Source organism: Miniopterus schreibersii (assembly GCF_964146895.1).
Source record: "Miniopterus schreibersii genome assembly, chromosome: X".
In the NCBI taxonomy this organism is placed as follows: Eukaryota; Metazoa; Chordata; class Mammalia; order Chiroptera; family Miniopteridae; genus Miniopterus; species Miniopterus schreibersii.
In genome coordinates, this window is record NC_138104.1 from 68036712 (window position 1) to 68058748 (window position 22037).

At 52.4% G+C, this 22037-nt stretch overlaps 1 protein-coding gene across 1 annotated transcript; it reads left to right on the top strand.

Annotated features, from left to right (window-relative positions):
* The first annotated feature begins 56 nt into the window (after positions 1-56).
* ABCD1 (ATP binding cassette subfamily D member 1) lies at positions 57-21270 on the top strand. The gene is made up of 10 exons (XM_081125973.1): positions 57-1385; positions 4175-4355; positions 12404-12546; positions 12635-12803; positions 13430-13524; positions 16261-16406; positions 16950-17095; positions 19326-19410; positions 19635-19760; positions 19951-21270. Exons 1-10 carry the CDS (start codon positions 468-470, stop codon positions 20156-20158), a joined length of 2217 nt encoding a protein of 738 aa, XP_080982099.1. The 5' UTR covers positions 57-467; the 3' UTR covers positions 20159-21270.
* Positions 21271-22037: the final 767 nt, after the last annotated feature.

Sequence of the window (22037 nt, forward strand, 5' to 3'; positions counted from 1 at the left end):
GCCTCCTCCCCTTCCCCCAACTCGCCCCTGGAGAGGGGTGGGTGGGTGGGGATTCTGGGCGGTGGCTGAGTCAATGTCGCTTCAGCCTGGCTGTGGAGAGGACTGACGCGCCTGTTGCCCCGGGGAGGGGCGCCACCAGGGTAGGAGGAGGAGGTGGAGGAGGTGGAGAGGAAGAGACGCCCTCTCTGCTCGAGTCTTCTCGAGGTTCTGACCCCAGGGGCTAGGAGACTGATAAGTTCCTCCACCTCCGCTGCCTGAAGAGGCCGCGACCCTGGAGGGACCTGAGCCCACCGCACCAGGGGCCCCAGCACCGCCCCGGTGGCCTAGAGCAACAGTCTCAGGGACCACTGCAAGGTTTCCAGTTGCCTAGACAACGAGCCGGGGTCAGAGCAACAACCCTTCCAGCCACCTGCCTCGACTGCTGGCTCAGACACCAGTCCCAGCCCCGTGCATCCAGCCCAGGTGACATGCCGGTGCTCTCCACCCCCCGGCCCTCGCGGGTGTCCACGCTGAAGCGCACAGCTGTGGTCCTGGCCCTCACGGCCTATGGAGCCCACAAAATCTACCCCCTGGTGCGGCAGTGCCTGGCTCCGGCCAGAGGCCCTCAAGTGCCTGCAGGGGAGTCCACGCAAGAGGCCTCAGGGGCCACGTCAGCCACAGTGGCCACAGCGGCCAAAGCCGGTGTGAACCGAGTGTTCTTGCAGCGACTCTTGTGGCTCCTCAGGCTGCTCTTCCCCAGGATCCTATGCCGGGAGACAGGGCTACTGGCACTGCACTCAGCAGCCCTGGTGAGCCGAACTTTCCTGTCAGTATATGTGGCCCGCCTGGATGGGCGTCTGGCCCGCTGCATCGTTCGCAAGGACCCCCAGGCCTTTGGTTGGCAACTCCTGCAATGGCTCCTCATCGCCCTTCCAGCCACCTTCATCAACAGTGCCATCCGCTACCTGGAGGGCCAGCTGACCCTGTCTTTCCGAAGCCGTCTAGTGGCCCATGCCTACAGCCTCTACTTCTCCCAGCAGACCTACTACCGAGTCAGCAACATGGATGGGCGGCTTCGAAACCCTGACCAGTCATTGACGGAGGATGTGGTGGCCTTTGCTGCCTCTGTGGCGCACCTGTACTCCAACCTGACCAAGCCACTCCTGGATGTGGCCGTGACTGCCTATACCCTGCTTCAAACGGCTCGCTCCCGTGGGGCCGGCACGGCCTGGCCCTCGGCCATTGCTGGCCTCGTGGTGTTTCTCACAGCTAACGTGCTGCGAGCCTTCTCACCCAAGTTTGGGGAGCTGGTGGCAGAGGAGGCACGAAGGAAGGGGGAGCTGCGCTACATGCACTCTCGCGTGGTGGCCAACTCAGAGGAGATCGCCTTCTATGGGGGCCATGAGGTGGGGCAGGTTGGGGTGCTGAGCATGGAGGAAAGCATGTGGCTGGGAGGCCCAGGGGCAGGCAACTGTGAGTGGTGGGGAAAGCCGAGGGCTGACTGGGGTTGATGCCAGAGGTGTGGGCAGGCCACAGAAGAGGGAGACGGGATGGCCAGGGCCTTGGGCAGCCCAGACTTAGACACAGAAATGGAGAAGCAGGAAGGCTGGGTGGGGACTGCCCTGGAACAGCTGCCTGGTCACTTCTGCTTTCTCTCCTCATTGAGGCTGTCCTGGCCTTGGAGCTGCAGATCCTAGCGGTTTGAGATGCTAGAGCTCCTGGCTCGCCCCATTCCTGTAGTCAGCTGGAAGGAGGCTCCTGCTGTCTGGGATCAGGGATGGTGGAACATGGCCTGCTGCCCAGCCCCTCCTGGGCCCCAAGGCCCTTTGAAGGCTGGCGTCCAGCTGAGCTGGCTGGCCAGGCAGGCAGGCATTATGGGCATGACTCAGCCCAAGTGGAGGTTAACAAGCAGCACCCAGCGAGGTGGCCGCAGCAGTAGCAGCACTCAGCACTCCGGGTCAATGGCTACTCTGCCTGAGCTCAAGGGCCAGCTGGGCTGCCAGCTCAGACGCCTCCCTGAGGCCCTGAGCCAGAGATGCAGGGCCCAGGCCGCCACCTCGGAGCGACGCACTTCCTGCCCGCCCAGTGGCCACCCTGCCCCCCGGCATGGCTGTCCTTCCGCCTGTGTTCCAGGGCTCAGTTCCCCAGTGGGCCAAGGCAGGGTAGGGGCAGGGACCGCCAGGAGCTGGGTGCTGGGAAAGGTTACTGCAGGCCAATGCTCCCCTTATCTCACCCTAGCCCCTCCTCTTCCTCATGCCTGGGGTTGCAGCTGCCTCAGGGCCCTGCCCCCTGCTCCCAGCAACTCTGGTTTCGGTTCTGAGTACTTCTGGGGGAGGGGTGCAATGGCATCCACCTCCTGAAGGCCTATGTGTCCTCCCTGGGTCAGGTGACCTCTTGCCCCTGGACCTTGTCTCACTGGCTGTATATCAGACTCCAGATTAGGAGAAAAGCGCCTGGTCTGCAGCTTCAACCCCCTTATCCTCTCGCTCATGCGGGCTGCAGGTCCTTGGCAGGCAGCCGTGGCCTTGGGTGAGGCCCTTGGCACATTACCCGCAGCTACATTGTCAGCCCCAGCTGGCACTCCTGCCAGCTCCCAGCACAAGTCAGGATTGCCAGGGTGCTCAGAGGCGGCGTACTCACTTCAGGAACAGGAAATTGGGCTTGAGGCAGAACCACAGGATGCAGAGGACCTATATGGTGAGGGCAGAGAGATCACTTGCTCTTTGAGGGACTTTCTCTAGGCTAGCTTCAGGAAGTAGCATGTTCGCCAGGAGAGTTCAATAGGGGTAGGGGGAGGCAGTATGTGTTCACTGTCTCTTTAGGCCTCTGCCAAAGGGCTGGAAAGCAGCATGGGATAACAGGCCACCATGGGTGAGTCAATTTTCCTTATTGTGCAGGCATGTGGCTCATCCCAGTCCCACTGGCTGGTGTCCCAGTGGACGCTGGCCCAGGCTCAGACTAACAGGTTAAGGCAGAGGTGACTGGCTGGCTGGTAGACAGACAGCAGAGTATTCTCTTCTTACTGAGATTTCAATGAGAAATCTCAGAAACATACACACACACACACACACACACACACATACATACACACACACAGCCTCTTGCTGGCTTGATAACAAGGTAAACCTTTCTTAATACATCAAAGCATCATTTCCAAAAATCTGGTTTTCCTGATGGCTCTGCCAGTGTGGTCCAAATTCCACACCTCTTGCTACCTTTAAGTTGTGTGAACTTGGGCAGGTCTGGGCTTCTGTAATATTCTACTGTACAATGGAAATGAGAATGAAGGTAGCGTAGCATGTGGTGAGAATCAAATGGAGAGTTAAGTGCAAAAGCACTTGGCAAAAGAAATGGTGCCAGGCTGGGCAGCTATTGTCAGTCAGGGCTAGGAAGGTAGAGCTGGGATGCACACTTCTGTACTGAGCCAAGAAATCCATAACCCAATGGCCACCTTGCCGTGACCACTTCCTGACACCTCCAGCCCCCCTGCCTATCTGGACGGTACTGCCATGGGAGAGTCTCTTTCTCTCCCACTCCCTTTCCTGCTCTCTCTTCTCCAGGCTGGTACCCATTCTGAGATGGCAGGTGGTGGCCAGTGCAGGAATGGGGAAGGGAGGGGAGGATAGGATAGGAGAGGCCCACCCCACTGGAGCACTCAGCTGACCATTAGAGGGTGAGTCCTGCAGGGCTGGCTCAGGAGCATGCCCTCCAGGTTTCAGTGGGAGAATGCAGTGGAAGTTTCTCACCCAGAGGATCCCTGGGGAAGGTAGCAGGAGACAGGGCCTAAGTAGGCGTAAGTAAACTGTTGAATCAAGTTCTTCAAAATGAAGCACTGCCTTTTGCTGAGTTCAGGTTAGTCCTCCAGCAGTTACCCAAAGAAACAGGCAAAGTGAGCTACCCAACTAGAGAGGTAGTGGAAAGACAGGACCAAAATGGGCCTCAACAGTTGGGGTCATTCTTCACCCCTCTGTACCCCAGTGTTGTTATGTCAGACAATCCCATACTGCCTCCCCACCTGGAGTCTAAGACCTTTCTACTGTAAATGTGGCCCAGTCATAACTCCCACCTCTCAACCTTGTCTTAGCCACCAGGTGGCATGGCATATGTGCCCTTGGCAATTGGGACCTCTTGCTGTCGCCCCCATGTTCATTACCACAAGGCCTCTCAGGCTGTCTCTGTCGCCTCTCCCTGGCAGGTGGAGCTGGCCCTGCTGCAGCACTCTTACAAGGCCCTGGCTTCCCAGATCAACCTCATCCTGCTAGAGCGCCTGTGGTATGTCATGCTGGAGCAGTTCCTCATGAAGTATGTGTGGAGTGCCTCAGGCCTGCTCATGGTGGCAGTTCCCATAATCACCGCCACTGGCTACTCAGAGTCAGGTGAGAGTCAGCACTCCCAGGGGGTGGGGGCAGGGCCCTGTCCTCCTGGACCACTGGGTGCTAGGCTCTGGAGGGTCCAGTGCTCAGCTGGCCCACCTGCGCCTTCCACTGCTGAGGCTTTGAGGCCTGGCTGGCTTCCTAGAGATCACCACAGGTCACACTCTCCCTTGCTGCCTTCCACTTTGTGTGAGTCTCCCCTTTTCAGTATCTCATGCTTCTTGGTACTTCTCACCTGAGACCAGGGACTGTGACAGGAATACCACAGGTACCCTCACCAGGTGCACGTACCCTCACCCAGTTATGCCTGTCCTCAACCAACTATGACTGGAAGGTGGGAGGATGGGGAAGTACCTTGAGCAAGCCTCTTCATCCCTGGGCCTTGACTTTCCCAGGCCTCAAACAACTCTCGCAGGTTGCAGAGGCTAGAGACCTCTGCCCTAAGGCCTGGGGGGATTGGGAAGCCTCTTCTGCCTGTTACTTTAGCGATTGGATTCTCAGGATTCTCATTTTGTTCCTCTACTGGCTTGCAACATATTCCTTCTATTTCATGGTTGCCCTTTCAAAGGTTAACTTGTGTGCACACTGAGAACAGTCTAAGTCAGCAATTTTCAACTGGTGTGCTGTGGCACACTGGTATGCCACAAGAATTTTTAAAATATGCAGTAACTGACTATTTAGTCAGGGGCACTGACCTCATTTCCCTTAGGTTGTCAAATAAAAAAACGACAACAGCCCTGGCTGGTGTTGCTCAGTGGTAAGAGCATTGGCCAGCAGACTGAAGGGTTGTGGGTTCACTCAACCAGTAGATGTGTCTCTCTCACATCGATGTTTCTCTCTCTCTCTCCCCCTTCCTCCCTCTCTTCCATTCTCTCTGAAAAAGCAATGGAAAAAAATATCCCCATGTGAGGATTAACAAACAAAAAATGATAACAGCCAACACAATAGCCATCCAGTGTTAATGAATCAAAATTATACCTATTTTTTGTCATCAGATCGGCAAAAAATATAGTATATTTTTTGGTGTGCTGCAGAATTTTAGTAATTAGCTTATGTGCCATGAGATGAGAAAGGTTGAAAATCGATGGCTCCTCCTCCTCTTGGAGGAGAATACTTTAACACGAGGACCAGCCCCAGCTGATGGGTTGATGTAGCTCAGTGTCACATTTGTGTTCCTGTGTTTTTATACTTGACTATTGCTATCATGCTGATGCATGTCTAAATCCATCCCCATGTTTACTGATTTCTCTGCTCACAGCCTAGTCACCTTCCTCCAGAGAGACATCTTTCAGAGGGTCTTTCTGCAAGGCTTTCATCGGGGACAGTTCACAATTATTTTGTTGCCTGAAAATGTCTTTGTTTTACCCTCCCCCCCCCCCCCAACTAAAGATTAGCTGGATGTGGGAGCCCAGGACGATAGTTATTTTCTCTCAGCCCATTAACAATATTCTATTGTCTCTGCTGGAAAATCTGTTATCAGCTTAACCCCACAGCAGCCTATATTGTCTCTCTGGTTGCTTTTAGACTTTACTTTCTCTGGTATTCTGCTGTTTCACATGGAAGTGTTAACCTGTGGGTTTCTATTTATCCTGCTTGAGACTAGTTGTATGGCCTTTGAATATTCAGATTTTTTTAATCGTTTATTAAAATTCTCAGCTGTTATCTTTTCAAATATTGACTCACTCTTGTTCTTTCACTTGATCCTTCTGGAACTCTTGCTGGACTTCCTCTCTCCTCTGTGGCTTTTCCACTCTTTTCACTATTTCCCATCTAATACTATCTGTGCTGAATCCTTGGAGATTTCTTCAGATCTTCCTGCTCACTGATTTGCCAATTTTCTCTTCAGTCGAGTCTAATTTGAATTTTTTTTAAATTTCAGTGACTGTTTCTATCAAGTTCTATTTGATTCTCTTTCAAATAGAAATTTGGAAATAGAAATTTCCATTTTCAAAAGGAAATTTCAAATTGTTTTGACAAATATCTGATTTTCTCACCTTTTGACTGCTCCTTTTATGCTGTATATCATATTGATGATACACAGCCTCTATCTGGCTATTGGGTTATCTGAATTCTTGAGGGTCTAAGCCAGCTTGATCGTCCATCTGCCAGTCTTTATTCATGGTGAATCCTTTCCTTGTGGGTTTGTTTATTTGTTTTGTTGGGGTTTTTTTCTTTTTTTCTTAATATATTTTTTATTGATTTCAGAGAGAGAGAGAGAAACGTCAATGAATTGGCTGCCTCCTGCATGCCCCTATTGGGGAATCGAGCCCATAATCCGAGCATGTCCCTTGACTGGGAATCGAACCGGCAATCAAACCTACAACTTCCTGGTGCATGAGACAACGCTCAACCAACTGAGCCACACCAGCCGGCCCTGGTGGGTTTGTTTTTTATCCTCACCCAAAGATATGTTTTTATTGATTTTAAGGGGTAGGGTGGGGAGGAAGAGATGTGAGAGAGAAACATTGATTGGTTGCCTCCTTTAGGCGCCCCAACCCGGGATCGAACCTGCAACCTAGGTATGTGCCCTTTTTGGTGTACAGAGTGATACTCCAACCACTTGAGCCACCTGGCCAGGGCTCCTTGTGGGTTTTGTGACCAGACTTTCCTGGGAACCCTGTATGGCCTAACAGGAGGGTACAGTTCCCCAGTGCATATTGGCTTTTGTTTTGGCCAAGCACTCCTGGTAATTAATCACTTGGAGGCCATTTTCATGTTCACCTCTTAGTTTGGGGAAGAGGAGTACCTGAACTTGACAGTAGTATTCATTTAAACCGAAGACACATAATTACCAATTCTTAGAGGTGACCTTTTGTTTCCTACACCTAGAGCTCTGGCTACATGACCTGTCTTCTCAGTCTCTAGGGATTTCATTGGTGCATCTGGCTGCTGGCTTTTCTGTAGGCTCCTGGGAATTTGCCTTGCTTTCCTATGAGCATAGCACTGCTTTCTTTTTCTTTCTTTTTGTTTTTGTTTTTATTGATTGATTTTTTTAGAGAAAGAGAAGGAGAAAGAAAGAAAGAAAAAGAGGCATTGATTTGTTGGTCCCACCTATTCATGCATTCATTGGTTGATTCTTGTATGTACCCTGACCGGGGATGGAACAGAAACCTTGGCGTATGGGAATGACACTCTAACCAACTGAGCTACCTGGCCTGGGCTATAGAACAGCTCTGCTTTCAAAGGGGTTCTATTTTATGCATTTTGATAGTGAGAGAGTTTTCAGTCATGTATAGAAAGAGCCTGACTTGTTTCAGAAATCTCTCTGATTCTCTTTCTATTGGTGGCTCTACCTTGGGGCTTCCATACCCTCAACTGTCTGTCCCTCTCTGGGTGACCCCCAAGAGTAAGGATCTAATTGGAGGTGGATAGTTACTTTCCACCAACAGTTCTACATGAAGAATGGCCCTGATTTTTTTTTTTTTTGATTTTTTTTTTTTTAGCAAACAAGTGAAGCTTTATTGAAACATTTTAATTGGAAGTGAAAACAAATGGGAACAATGAAATATTGGATTTGCAATTAGCTATTCAAAATAATTGAGGAGAACTTATATTTGGACATAATGGGAAAGTAAGCATTAGGAAGAGTGACAGGCATTAAAAATAATAGAAATCAGCAATTCTTGTATAAAACTATCAGGTGGGAGCTACAGCCCTGGGCAAGGAGTAAGTGAATGGGCTGGGACAGGTTGCGTTTCCCTGCAGTTCTTAGAGAAGCTACTGGGAAGAGGTTGAATCCTAATAGCTGCCTCCACCACCACCTCTGTTACTGAGGGGTCTCCCCTCCAAAGCTGGCTGCAAGAACTCTTGACATGTGACCAACTGGAAGCACCAACGTGACCCCAGAGCAGGGGCACCATGACACCTTCTGCTAGTTCCCTCCTTCCATGATTCCTGCTTGTTTCATTTCCTCTTGGGGGCTTCAAGCAGTGAAGGGTCCTGGAACCCTGGCTGGCTCACCCCTTTTGGCTTAGCGCTCCTCTGTTCCCATTGGCACTTGTCTTCCAAGAGTGGCCCTGATTTAGGCACTGATGCCAGACCCAGTCAGCATACCTGGTCCAGAGCATGGGGACAGACCCATGAGAAAACACACCTATGATTTCTGTGAGGAAGTGCCTGCAGCGACTTCCCTCTACCCCTGGTGCTTGGCACAGCTCGGCCAGCCTAGTGCCTGAGGCCTCTCCTTCCTCTGAAGCCCTAGGACTTTTTGGATCCTCTACTGTGCCATAGTGCACTGTGATTTAAGAAGCATAAGCTATTGTCTCTATCCTCATAGCTTTTACAGTCAGTTACCTGTGAAAATGTGAAATTCTCCTGCCCCCTTGCTCACTCCACTTCCCTCTTACTGGCCTCCTTGTTATTGCCCCAAAACACCAGCAGGCTTCTGCCTCAGGGCCTTTGCATATGCTGCTCCCTGTTCCAGGAATGCACTTTCCTCTGAAGTCCCACCCTCCCATCAGATTTTTGCTCACAGGCACCCTCTAGATAAGGCCTGCCCTGCTCATGACCCTGATTCTTTCTTCCCCTTCCCACCTCCCTGCTTTCCCAAGCACTGAACACCCTATCTATTCCACTTATCTATCTGGTTTGTAGTCCCTCTGCCCCTTTAGGCTGGGAGGGCAATGAGGGCAAGGATTTTTGTCTGTTTTGTCCTTGCTCCAGGTGCTTCAAAGAGGCTGAGGGCACTAGGGACCAGTGGGAGGATGCAGGTATTTTATCAACTGAGGAAGATTTTTTTTTTTTAATTTATTTATTGATTTTAGAGAGGGAGAAGAAGGGAGAGAGAGAAACATCGATTTGTTGTTCCACTTAGTTATGCATTCATTGGTTGCTTCTTGTATGTGCCCTGGCCAGGGATCAAACCTGCAACTTTGCCATATCCACACAGTGCTCTAACCAACTGAGCTACCGGGCCAGGGCTCAACTGAGGAAGATTTAGATGCCTTTGCCCTACTCGTCTGCTGGCACTGCAAAACTGGAGGGCCCGAGGGAGGCCTTGGCCATGAACAACTGCTAGGTGTGCTGCTCTGGGGCCTTGGTCTTAGCTGCCCAAGGGTAGTTTATTCTGTCTCCAGGGAAGTACCAGCTGTTGCCAGGATGCCCCAGGCACCTGCAGACCCTTTCACTTTATGTGCAGTTACTGTCTAGCTCTCAGGACATCCTGGGAGAAGGGTCTGTGTCCCCCTTCCTGTTGGGGTCTGTGTCCCTGGGGTCACAGTGAGAATGAAGGCCCAGGAACTTAGACTATCATGATTAACAACCCCCTCCCCTGCCCAGTTCCTTAGATTCTTGGGCCAGGCCCCAGAAGGTGATGTGAGGTGCTCTAGCCAGCCATCAAGTCCCCTTTCTACCCCACACTGCACTCTTGCTGCTCTGTAGGCCCTGAGATGACTTCCTGCCCCTTCCTGCCCCACCCTATCACCATATGCGAAGTTTCTCCCTCTGATCAACATATGCCCCTGGATAGAGTCCTTCCCATTACTTTGGCTTCAGGAGCCCCGGCTTCCCTTGATGCCACAGTGGATACTGCTCATTCACCCACACCCAGTACCATCAGAGTCAACATTCCCCTTGCTCCTCATCACCATTTCTAGAACATTCCTTGTGTAAAAGTCCTGCCCCTTGGGGTTTTCCAAGAGTCAAGGAAGTCAAGGGCATTGACAAGAAAGGATTGAAGTGAGCAACCATGGGGTCTAGACTGAGACAGCAAAGCAAGTCAAGACAGGAGCAGGTTCCAGGGAGAAGTCAGGGTATCTAGGATGGCAGTTCTCATGGAGGCCACAGGGAGGGGGGAGGGAGAAATGGGGGCAATAGTGGAGGTCCAAAAGGGGATAGTCTGAGAGGCTTGCAGGTGCAACAGCTCTAGGCCTTAGAGAACAAGGTGCAGGTATGGCCCCAGGGGGCCTGCTGTGATTAGTGTAGGACATGGCGAGAGCAGTCTAGAGAGAAAGAGCTGGGTGTGCCAAGAAAGTAAACCAAATGCCTAGTGGCTCTTTTTTTTTTTTTAATCCTCATCCGAGGATATTTTTTCCATTGCTTTTCAAAGAGAGTGGAAAGGGGAGAGAGAGAGAAACATCGATTGGTTGCCTCCTGCATGCTCCTGACCTGAGCTCCCGATCAGGGCCAGAATCAAGCCTACAACCAAGGCACATGCCCTTGGCAGCATCTGAACCTGGGACCCTTCAGTCTGTGGGCTAATACTCTAACCACTGAGCCAAACTGGCCAGAGCTGGGTCATTTTTTTAATCTACATTGTTGAGATGTAATTAACATACTATACAATTCAGCCTTTTAAAGTACTCAATTCAGTGGTTTTTATTTTATTTTTTACTTTATTTTATTTTTTTATTGATTTTAGAGAGAGAGGAAGGGAGAAAGAAACAGGTAGATAAATCTCACACGCACCCAGACTGGGTATGGAATCTGAAACCTAGGTATGTGCCCTGACTGAGAATCGAACCCACAACCTTCTGGTGTATGGGATGACCCTCTGACCAACTGAGCCACACCAGCCAGGGCAGTGGTTTGTTTTATTTATTTGTTTGTTTGTTTGTTTGTTTTTTAATCCTTGCCCGAGGATATTTTTCCATTGAGTTTTAGAGAGAGTGGAAGGGAGGGAGGGGGAGAGAGAAACGTTGATATGATAGAGACACATCAATTGGTTGCCTCTCGCATGCACCCGGGGACTGAGCCTGAAACTGAGGTACGTGCCCTTGACTGGAAATCGAACTTGCAACCCTTTGGTCCTTGTGCCAACACTCTAACCACTGAGCCAAACCAGCGAGGCTAGGGCAGTGGTTTTTAATATATTCACAAAGTTGTGCAACTATCACCAGTATCTAAGTCCAGGACCTTGTCCTCACCCCAAAAAGAAAGCCCAGATCCATTAACAGTCACTCTCCACCTCACCCCCAGCTCCTGGCACCTACTAATCTTTGCATCACTATGGACTTGCCTTTTATGAACACCTCATGTAAATGGAATCACAATATGTAGCCCTTTGTGACTGGTTTCTTTCACTCAACAGAATGTTTTGAAGGTTCATCCACATTGTAGGATGAATCAGTGCTTCCTTCCTTTTAGTGACTGTATAATACTCCATTGTATATGTGTACCATAATTTCTTTATTCATTCATTGATGGACATTTGGATTGTTTCCACTTTTTGGCTCTTATGAAAATGGTGCTATGATCATTTGTGTGCAAGTTTCTGCATGGACATATATTTTTGTTTTTCCTGGATATGTACCTTGGATTGGAATTGCTGGGTCACATGGTAACTCTATGTTTAACTTTTTGAGAAATTTCCAAATTGTTTTCCACTGTGGCTACAGCATTTTACATCCCCACCAGCAGTATATGAGGGGTCCAATTTCTTTACTTCCTCACCAACACTTGTTATCTCTTTAATTATAGTCCTCCTGGTGGGTGTGAAGTGGTAATTTATTGCGGTTTTGATTTGCATTTCCCTGATGACTAGTGATGTTGAGCATCATTTCTTGAGCTTATTGGCCATTCGTGTATCTTAGATATACAATAGAAATGTGTATTAAGATATTTTGCCCATTGTTTAATTGGGTTATTTGTTTCTTTGTTGTTTAATTGAAAAAGTTCTTTATATATTCTGGATTCTAGACCCTCCTCAGATATATGATTTGCAGATATTTTCTCCCAGTCTTTAAGTTGTCTTTTCACTTTCTTGATGGTTTGCTTTGGTGCCCCAAAGTTTTAAATTTTGGTGAAGATCATTTATCTGTTTTTATATTGTCGCTTGTGCCTTTGGTATCTTATTTAAGGAGTCATACATAATCCCACATCATGAAGATTTACCCCTGCCTTCTTCTAAGAGTTTTGTAGTCTTAGCTCTTACATGCAGGTCAGTGCTCCCCTTTGAGTTAGTTTTTGTGTGTGGTGTGAGGTAGGGGGTCATTCTTTTGCATGTGGATACCCATTTGTCCTAGCACCATTTGCTGGATAGACTCCTCTTTCCTCCAATGGACCAGTTTTAATTTCCCACTGTCCCCACCCCTCCCCTCCACTGTGCTCCATAGATTCAGAAGCAGTGAAGAAGGCAGCCTTGGAGATGAGGGAGGAAGAGCTGGTGAGCGAACGCACAGAAGCCTTCACCATTGCCCGGAACCTCCTCACAGCTGCTGCGGATGCCATTGAGAGGATCATTTCATCCTACAAGGAGGTACCCCACCCCCACAAATCCACCCCTACCATGCCCTCTATCCCACCCCCAGATGGCAGGAGCTGAGCCAGGGTCACCCTTCCCACAGGTGACAGAGCTGGCCGGCTACACAGCCCGTGTACATGAGATGTTCCAGGTGTTTGAAGATGTCCAGCACTGCCGTTTCAAGAGGCCTGGGGAGCCAGAGGACGCTCAGGCAGCGTCCAGGGCTGTGGTCAGGTCTGGTGTCCGTGTGGAGGGTCCCCTGCAAATCCGTGGTAAGGGTTCCCTTCCTAGAGAGGCCCCACTGGTCCCTGCCCTCCCACCACTAGCACCTCCCTGTGCCACCCAAAAGGCAGGATCTTTGAGTTGTGCCCCCAGGGAGGGCTTCCTTGGTGAGTTGTGGCCCCCACAGCCTTCCTTCCCAGTGTAGTCACTGCTGACCAACCTACTCACTGCCCTGTTCCTTCTAGGTGCCGTAGTCAGGATTTCTCCTTGCAAAAGAGGGGGACATGATCCTTGAGTAAGGGAGTCACTTGCCCATATGGGCAGCAAGAGAAAGTTAAAGCCTACAGTAGGGGCCAGGATGCTGTGATAAAGGGCCCACAGTGTTTGAGCCACCACTGAGATGGTGCCAGGAGGGAAGGGCTTCAGAGCAGGGGTGGACTCCATGCCTTGGATTCCAGAAGCCATAGAAATAGCTTTGCCTCTCCCCACCCAGAACACAGCACCAGACACTGGGGTGGGGGGGCTCTGCTTGTAGGAAGACCCAATGTACTCCCAAGGGGCCTTGGGCCACACACTGGCATGCTTTTGGAGGTCGGGGGGGGGGGATGTGGAACCTACCAGAAGGCAAAGGGAGTGCTACTGCTCCCTAGCTTCCTTCCTTGTGTTCTCTCTCCAGGCCAAGTGGTGGATGTGGAGCAGGGGATTGTTTGTGACAATATCCCCATCATCACACCCACAGGAGAGGTGGTGGTGGCCAGCCTCAACATCAAGGTAGGTTGAGTGGGCTGGGCTGGGCTGGGCTGGGCTGGGCTGGGCTGGGCTGAGCCATGGGGCCTGAGGCCTGGCCTTCTGTATCTGCAAGCCTCAGCCCTTGGCATCCAGCCTAGCTGGCCTGCCTGTGTTGTCAGCAGCCATTGTCCCAAGATCTACGTGGCAGGTGTGCAAAGGTCAAGGTGAAAGACCAACGTGTCTCTGCCTGTTAGTTGTGGGGCAATGGAGACAGAACTGATTTAACAAAGAGAGAGAGAGACTTGAGATTACCAGGATTGGCCAAGAGTCACCTGAAGGTTCACCTTATCGTTGCCAACCCCGCCCCTACCCCATCCTAGTCCCACAGAAGCCCAGAACTTAGGGACTCTGGTTCAACTCCTACTGTGGTGGAAGAGATTGTCCTCCGATGACCTGGGCTTGGGGTCCCACCCATCTGCTTCAAGAAGCTGCCAGTGCAGGTGTGTATGCTGAGTGCAGCATGGCCCTCCAGGAGGGCTCTCAGCCACTCCACAGGCCATCTGTGGAAAGGAAGCCCTGGTGGCTGACATCCACCTGGTTGGGGAATGATGGAGCGAAAGAGAAATCTATGGGGGGAGGGTGCATGGAAAGAAGTGAAAGGGAGTCATTTGTTCATTCATTTATTTATTCATTCAAACAGTATTTTCTGAGTTCCAGGCTGGGCACTGGAAACCAGAAGTAAATCAGGGAGGCCCCTGCCCTCTGGGAGGCCCCATTCTGGGGGACCCTAAAATGTTACAAAGGTCCGCAGTGAGCTGCCCAGAGTCCAGCAGGGGTCATAAAAAGTGTGGTCACCATCCCTGGTGGGAACAGAGGTTAGATGAAACTTCATCCAGAAGCTTCCAGGTGGGTGGACAGCGTGCTGAAGAAGGCCCCTCCAAGAGAGCAGGCAGAGAAAAGACAGTGGAATGGTGGGAGGAGTGAGAAACCGGTTCAGCAGGAGCCATGGTTGGGTAGGGAATAAGTGCAAAAGGTGAGTGGAGAGGCAGTGCCTGGGTCTTCTTTCCTTGATCTGCTGAGAAGGGCCCTGCTAGCCAGTTGGAGGCTGGGAACATGTCATTACCTCAAGCAGCATAGGACAGTGGTGTGGTCCCCATCGCCCCCAGCAGTGATCACTCTTAAGGATGTAGGGGAAGCTGCTGATAGCTGGTTTATCCAAGGTGAATGATTTCCAGGCAGGCCTAGTAGAAGCCCAATTAGGCAAAGACCAGAAGCCCTAGTGAGCCGGGCCTCAGCTGGGTAGGAAGCAAGACCAGGCAAGGAGTGGGTGACTGGGGTGGAAGAGCAGGGGTTGGGGGCTGAGCAAGAGCTCTGGCCTGGTGGAACTGGTGGTAGAGCTGGGCTCTGGGTCTGGGAGATGTTGGAGAAGGGGAGCAGTTCCCAGCCATGATAGGCCAGGTACTGCGGTAAGAAGGACAGCTGGAGAGACGCAGGGAAGGAGAGGAGGGAGGGAGCTATGGCACCAGCTGAGGGCCGAAGCAGCTCTCCCACAGTCTGGCACCAGAAGAGCCCTCACACATCTGAAAGGAGGAAGGCTCAGGCTCCACCAAGGGAGTTTATAGTCTTAATAAAGGCCACAAATTGAGGGGCTCAAACAATGGAAGTGGAGCTTCTCCCAGTTTTTGAGGCTAGAAGTCCACACCAGGGTGTCTCCTGAGAGCAGTGAGGGATAATCCGTTCCAGGCTATCCCAGCTTCTGGTGGTTGCTGGCCATCACTGGTGTTCCTTGGTTTCACTTTAATCTCAGCCTCCATCTTCACATGGCGTTCTCCCTGTGTTCATGGCTGTGTCCAAATGTCCCCATTTTATAAATAAGGACACCAGTCACATTGGATTAGGAGTCATCACACTCCAGGATGACCTCATCTAAATTGAACTTATTACATCTGCAAAGGCTATTTCCAAATAAGGTCACATTCTGAGGTCCTGGGGTTTAGGACTCCAATACCTGAATTTGAGAGGACACAGTTCAACCCCTAACACTGACTGAGGTAAGCCAGGGAAGGACTCACATGGGCTACACTCTCAGATCTTCTGAGGACTTCGGAGGCTGGTAGGTGGCCTGAGGACAGCAGTCTCCCTCCCTATGACCCCTTCCTTCCCACACACCTCCCTCCCCCTAGCTTGACTGGTCTTTTTTCATTAGCCAGTGGACATCATGTGATTGGCCAATTGGGGAGCCTGAGGCCCTTGACACTGAGCCTGGGGGTTACAGCAGCATCTCTGTGGCTCCCTACTATCCATGAGGGCAGTGAGAGGGCTTTGGGGGACAGCTGGAGTTTACTGTCCACCTAGAACTCTAAAGAAAGCACCTTTCCCAGAGCAGTTCCCAGAGAGAAAGCAGTTCTGCTGGGGAGGCCAAAACACTTGGATTCCCAGTGAAGTGAGATGGAGGGTGATGTTGACTTTCTGGGGCTTGCACCCATTCATATGGCTGTAGCAGAATAGGCCCTCCTCCTGCTGGCCCCATACTCTCTGGTGTGTGTTGGGGCCTTAAGAGACAAGTTGGGGCCCAAAACAGGTATTTGGTTAGGGCTCTGGATGCTGGACCTTATTGTCCAAGCCCTTCCATCCCTTACCAAGAGACCAGGAGGGCCTACCCACTGGCCCCTGGCATGCACCTGGGTGCAGGTAGCTGTCAGAGGCTGTCAGGGAGGCTGCAGGTGAGAGGAAGGAAGCCCTTGCCCCCCTGGGTACCACATGGTGCTGCCTCCACAGGTGGAAGATGGCATGCACCTGCTCATCACGGGCCCCAATGGCTGTGGCAAGAGTTCTCTGTTCCGGATCCTTGGCGGGCTCTGGCCCACATATGGTGGTGTGCTCTACAAGCCCCCACCCCAGCGCATGTTCTACATCCCTCAGAGGTGAGCGGTGCAGGGGAGAGGAAGGGAGCCAGAGTCCCCAGCTCTGCCCCTTGCCCCTTCCGACCTGTGGAACCTGACACCTAGGAAATGGCAGAACTTGGGGCCTTGGGAGAGGACAGCAAGATGCTGCTCCAGAATCAGAGGGGCTATGGAGCCTCCAGTTGCCCCCTCCCAACCCCCCTCACCTGGTGACTTTACAGCTGTGTGGTGTGCATGTATGAGGGTGCACACTGGGGGGGGGGGGCATGTGTCTGTGTGCATATAGTGTGTGTGTGCATGTGAGCATGTGCATGTGTGTGCTGTGTCTATGCGTGCATGCATGCATGCCTATGTGTGCAGGGTGAGTGTGTGGTGTACACATGCGACTGTGTGGGCCTGGTGTGCATAGGTGGATGTGAGCACTGCCTGGAGCACTTTATAGCAGGGATCTGTGGGCTTCGAGTTCACCACACCTCTGGCATCCAGGGGTCATGGTGGAGCCTGAACAGACACGGCATGGGCAAGGCCAGCCCTTCCCTTGGTGGACATGCAGCTTTCCCATAGGCCCTACATGTCTGTCGGCTCCTTGCGCGACCAGGTGATCTACCCTGACTCAGTGGAGGACATGCGAAGGAAGGGCTATTCAGAGCAGCACCTGGAAGCCATTCTGGACATCGTGCACCTGAACCACATTCTGCAGCGGGAAGGAGGTAGGGGATGGGACATCTCTCTTCTCAGCACCAGGGAGTGAGCCATCCATCCAGTAACCTGCTACCACCCCAGCTCTGCCTCCCTCTTGGCCCCCAACATCCAGGAGGCCAATGTGCTAGGTGCCCCTGAGAGCCCCTCCTAATAGGGAGGACTGACAGGAAGCGGATGGCTCAGGCAGCCTGAGTATGCTAGGGAAGGGAGGCCAGGTTAGCAGGTAGGGGCCATCCAGGGGGGTGCTCACCATCAGGTGAGATGCTCACAACAGGCCCTGGGGCTGGAGGAGTGAGGGTAGTGGGGCGGGGGAGGCTGAGAAGGAAGGAAGCCCTTGGAAGGCTTTAGGCAGGGAAATTACAGGTCAGTTCCGAATTTCAGCAAGAGGACTGACCTCAGGCATGGTGGCTTGAGTAGGGCAGCTGGGGGGAGGAGTGAGGAGCAAGCACAGGCTGTCTGCACAGAGGGCCTGGAGGTTGAGAGGCAGGAGCAGAGGTGTAGGGGACACCCCTGGTTTCTGCCTTGAGCCTAAGAGGCACGGTGTCCTGGGGAGAGGAGGGAGGGACAGGCTAGTGGCAAGAAAAGGCAGTGGTCAGGGGCCTACTTCGTTTGTCTGGGAATGCCTGTAGGGCCCAGAGGTGAGGAGGAGAGGGCAGAACCCAGGGCGGGGCTGAGCTGATATTCTTAGTGAAATCTGAGCAGCAGGGTTCCTCTTCCTGCCTCGGGCCACTTAGGGGCAGCTTGACCTTGAGCAAACACCTCACCTCTTGAGCCTCTGTCCACTTGTAGAGGGGGACAGGTACTAGTTCCTCCCTCAGCACCAGCATTAAATGAAGTTACTCCTGCAGACTCTTCCCAGGTGTGGTGGCCTGCATAGGAAGAGGGCTGCAGGTGGTGGAGTACTGGTTGCCACAGTCATGCTGAAGCTTCATCCCCAGCTTCCTCCTGGCCTGGCCTGACCTCTTTTGCTCCAGCCACCCTCTGCCTGGAAGTGCACCCCTCCTGTCCTCCAGGCACCCCTGAGTGCCTGGGGCCCCTGAGGCTGACCATCACAACCTATTAACATTGAGTTCAGCTGTGAATAAACAGGACCCCCCCCCCCCCACGGTGGCTCAGATAGCTCACAAGTTTATCTTACTGTGACATAAAAGTCCTGAGGAAGGAAGGCCATAGTTGGTTGAGGTGGCCCTGCTCTGTGCAGCCTCCATTCCCAAAGTCACCCCATGGTCCAAGATGGCTGTTCCGGCCATCACATAATATCCCAAGCCATAGGATGGTGGAAGTGGAGGGAAATGGTATATGCCATCTGTCTTTTAAAGAAAGTTCCAGAAGCTGCCACACTGTAACACTTAAACCCCATTGGCTAGAATTCAGTCACATAGTCATATACTTCAAGACAAGCTAGGGAGTATAGCGTTTTTTTGAGGGTACCATGCGCACTACCAAAAATTCTAGTCCTGTGGGAAGGCAGAGTGGCAGGAGGTAAGGAGCCATTTCTGGTGAATCATCTACACATCTGCTCATTCAAGCAGCTGCCTGAGCCTTACAGAGGGTCTGGCATGAGTCAGTGATACAAAGGCCTGGTGCCTACAGGTGAGAAGCCTTCTGGAGAGACCGCTCCAGCTTTCCTGGGGCTGACTCTTCATTGGTACCCTGTTAGGTCCCTTATGAGTTTTCTGTAACAAAGTACCACAGACTGAGCAGCTTAAACAGAAATATATTAGCCTCCAGCTCTGGAAGCCAGAAGTCTAAGATCAATGTGTAGACAGGGTTGGCTCCTTCTGTTCTAGGCCCCTCTCTTTGGCTTGCAGACAACCATCTTCTCCCTCTGTCTCTTCACATCATCTTTCCTCTATGTATATTTCTGTGTCCAAATCTCCCCTTTTTATAAGGCTACCCATTATACTGGATCAGGGCCCACCCTAGTGACCTCACTTTAACTTGATCACCTCTATGAAGACCTTTTCTCCAAATATAGTCATCTGAGATCCTGAGAGTTAGGATTCCCACATATCTTCTTTTGGAGGAGATATAATTCGTCTCAACTTCTTTTTTACTATTAAAGTATCACCTACAGACAGACAAATGCCCAGAGCACACATAGCCAGCAGTCGACCTTCTCCGGAGTCAAATGTGCTGTCATCTTCCACTGTCACTTGTTCCCCAGCCCCCTCCCACTACACCCAGTGTGCCTGGGCCCTTGTTGAATTGAACAGAGCCCCCTTGTCCCCTGCCTAGGTTGGGAGGCCATGTGTGACTGGAAGGACGTTCTGTCAGGGGGTGAGAAGCAGAGGATCGGCATGGCCCGCATGTTCTACCACAAGTGAGTGGGTTGTCCAGGGTGGTAGGGCTCCCTCAGGCACTGACTGCTCTCCAAGCCAACGGCAGCTCAGCATGCATGCTCCCTGGGGCCTCCTTAGGGAGAAGGCAGTACCATTAGAAGGCCCTATCCAGGCCTCAGCAAGGATTGGGCCACATGGGGCGAGGGACTAGGATCAACAGCAGTGGAGGGTCCACAGCCTCGTCCACTCTGCTCCCACTCTCAAGGCCCAAGTATGCCCTCCTGGATGAATGTACCAGTGCCATAAGCATCGACGTGGAAGGCAAGATCTTCCAAGCAGCCAAGGATGCAGGCATCGCTCTGCTTTCCATCACCCACCGACCCTCCCTGTGGTAGGTGCCCTCTCTTCCTTCCTGGAGTCAAGGGGAAGGAGCGCCCTTCCATCATTCTACACCCCCTTGGCTTTGCAGCCTGGGAGGAGATGGTGCTGCCATCAGAGGGGCAGAGGACTCTGGTAGGCCCTGCATGCGTCTCCTGCTGAGCAGCCTCTGCATCTCTGACCCTGTCCCTCTCCTGGTCCAGGAAGTACCACACACACTTACTACAGTTCGATGGCGAGGGCGGCTGGAAGTTCGAGAAGCTGGACTCAGCCGCCCGCCTGAGCTTGACTGAGGAGAAGCAGCGGCTTGAGCAGCAGCTGGCGGGCATTCCCAAGATGCAGCAGCGTCTCCAGGAGCTCTGCCAGATCCTGGGCCAAGGCCCCAGGGTTGTCCAGGGTGCTGCCACCTGACAGAGGATCATGGCTCTGGGCCCTCAGCCCCTGCCCTGCCCCAAGCCCTCGGATCATATGAAGGAAACAGCAATGCCTGCCTATCCACTCCCCCACCACCCAGCCCCACCATAGGCCCACTCCGCATGACTTTCCCTCCTCCTAGACCTCCCTGCCACTGGCCTGCCCTGCCTAGACAACTGCCAGCAAAAGGGTGTGCCTGACCCTCATGCCCCTGCCCTCAGGCCAGGAGACATGTAGGGTCCTACCCTGCCGCCCTCCCCAACCCTGCCCCCTTCCCTGCCCCACCATAATTGTGACCTGGGCAGGGTAGCTGAGTCCTCTCTTTTTTGGGGGGAGGGAGAGAAAGGTAGGAGGTAAGCCCTAGCTCACACTACCAAGACAGTCTGTGCTGAGCCTCAGCATTTGTGGGGTACTACCCTCCTGAGACTGAAGTCCCCCTTGTTTCCTCTTTTTCAGTCCGTTGGAGACCCCATGGTCCATCCTTCTATTGCCACTACTCAAGTGGCCGTTGAGGCTCCCATCCCACTGGATGCCCTTCCTGCCATAGAAATGGCCAAAAAGGACACACGGCCAGACAGGGCTCCTTGTCTGCGCCCCTTCTCCCTACGAGTTGCCCCAAAGAGCTCTTGGGAGAAAGAATTGCATAGCACTTCTTAGCAAGCGATAATAAGAATGTAGACCCTGTCCCTCTCGGTCCCTACAAGCTAATTTATTGGATTCCTGTTTGTAGTCTTCTTGATTGCCAATGTGAACACCCTGCTGGCAGGGGAGGCAGCCCGGGCTGTGGTCCTTCCACAGGTGGCCCAGCATCTGAACCAGCCCCAATGAGCCTGTTGCCCCACCAGCCTACACTGCCAGCTACCACCAGGGGGGGCCCAGGCCAGCCAGAGGGGGAGATGGACACTGTGCTGCCTCAGGAGTGTGGGCACCAGTGTTCCCACCTCAGTGCCAAAGAGGGGTCAGCCAGGGAAGCTGTCTCTGCAAAGCTAGCTCCTGCCCGAGAGGGAGACCCCACTGCCGTCGTGTGCCTTCCAAGGGTGGAGGGGGGCTCAGCCCTTGGGCCAGGAAGCCTCCCTCAGTCCCTCAGTAAAAACCTCCCATGGAAAGTGTGTTCTTGCCTCCTGGCCTCTTTGTCTGGCCTGGCTTGTGGGAGACAGGGATGGACAGCGGGGTGCCTGGGAGAGAAGGAATAACCTCAGCCCCCACACTTCACCTGGAGACACAGCTCAGCACATTCTGTGGCTGACATGGTGGTGGGAGGTGGATTCAGCAACAGCATCTCATAAAAATATTGGCTGAGCCCAAATTATTGGCTGAGGACTCTAGACCAAGCCTAGACCCAGTGTGGGGTGAGGAGGAGGGTACCGGTGGTGGGTCCCTGCATGAAGAGCTTCCAGAGAGAATATGGAGAGAGCAGTGGGCTGCAAAGTGGGCTGGTTGGGGGAACATGGAGAAGGAAGGGTCCTGAGAGCCTGGCAAGGGACAGTGGGGAAAGCGCTCCTTGGACTTCCAGTAAGGAACATTTGTGAAAAGGACCGGGAATGATCAGGAGCAAGACACGGAACATGGATGCTGAGGGCAGGGGAGGGGAGCCAGGGCCACCCTGAGGAGCCTGAACTCATTCCGGAGGCAACAAGAAGCCACTGAAAAGTTTTCAGCAGGATGGAAACCACATAGAGTTATGCTTAAAGCAGGCCGTGTGAGGGGTTGTTTGGAGAGAGGCACAGCACTCTGAAAAGAATGAAATTCTGATCTGACCTGTGCTACAACATGGGTGAACTGCAAAAATGTGATGCTGATTGAGTGGAAGAGGCCAGTCACAAAAGACATATATCATTTGAGTCCATTCATATGAAATGTCCAGAATAGGCAAATC

Bases quoted from the DNA above. Each gene is read 5' to 3' on its own strand.
- ABCD1 (XM_081125973.1), top strand. From the start codon at position 468: ATGCCGGTGCTCTCCACCCCCCGGCCCTCGCGGGTGTCCACGCTGAAG. The intron at 17,096-19,325 runs GTAGGGGATGGG...TCCCCTGCCTAG, and splicing joins CATTCTGCAGCGGGAAGGAG to GTTGGGAGGCCATGTGTGAC. The intron at 19,411-19,634 runs GTGAGTGGGTTG...CCCACTCTCAAG, and splicing joins GCCCGCATGTTCTACCACAA to GCCCAAGTATGCCCTCCTGG.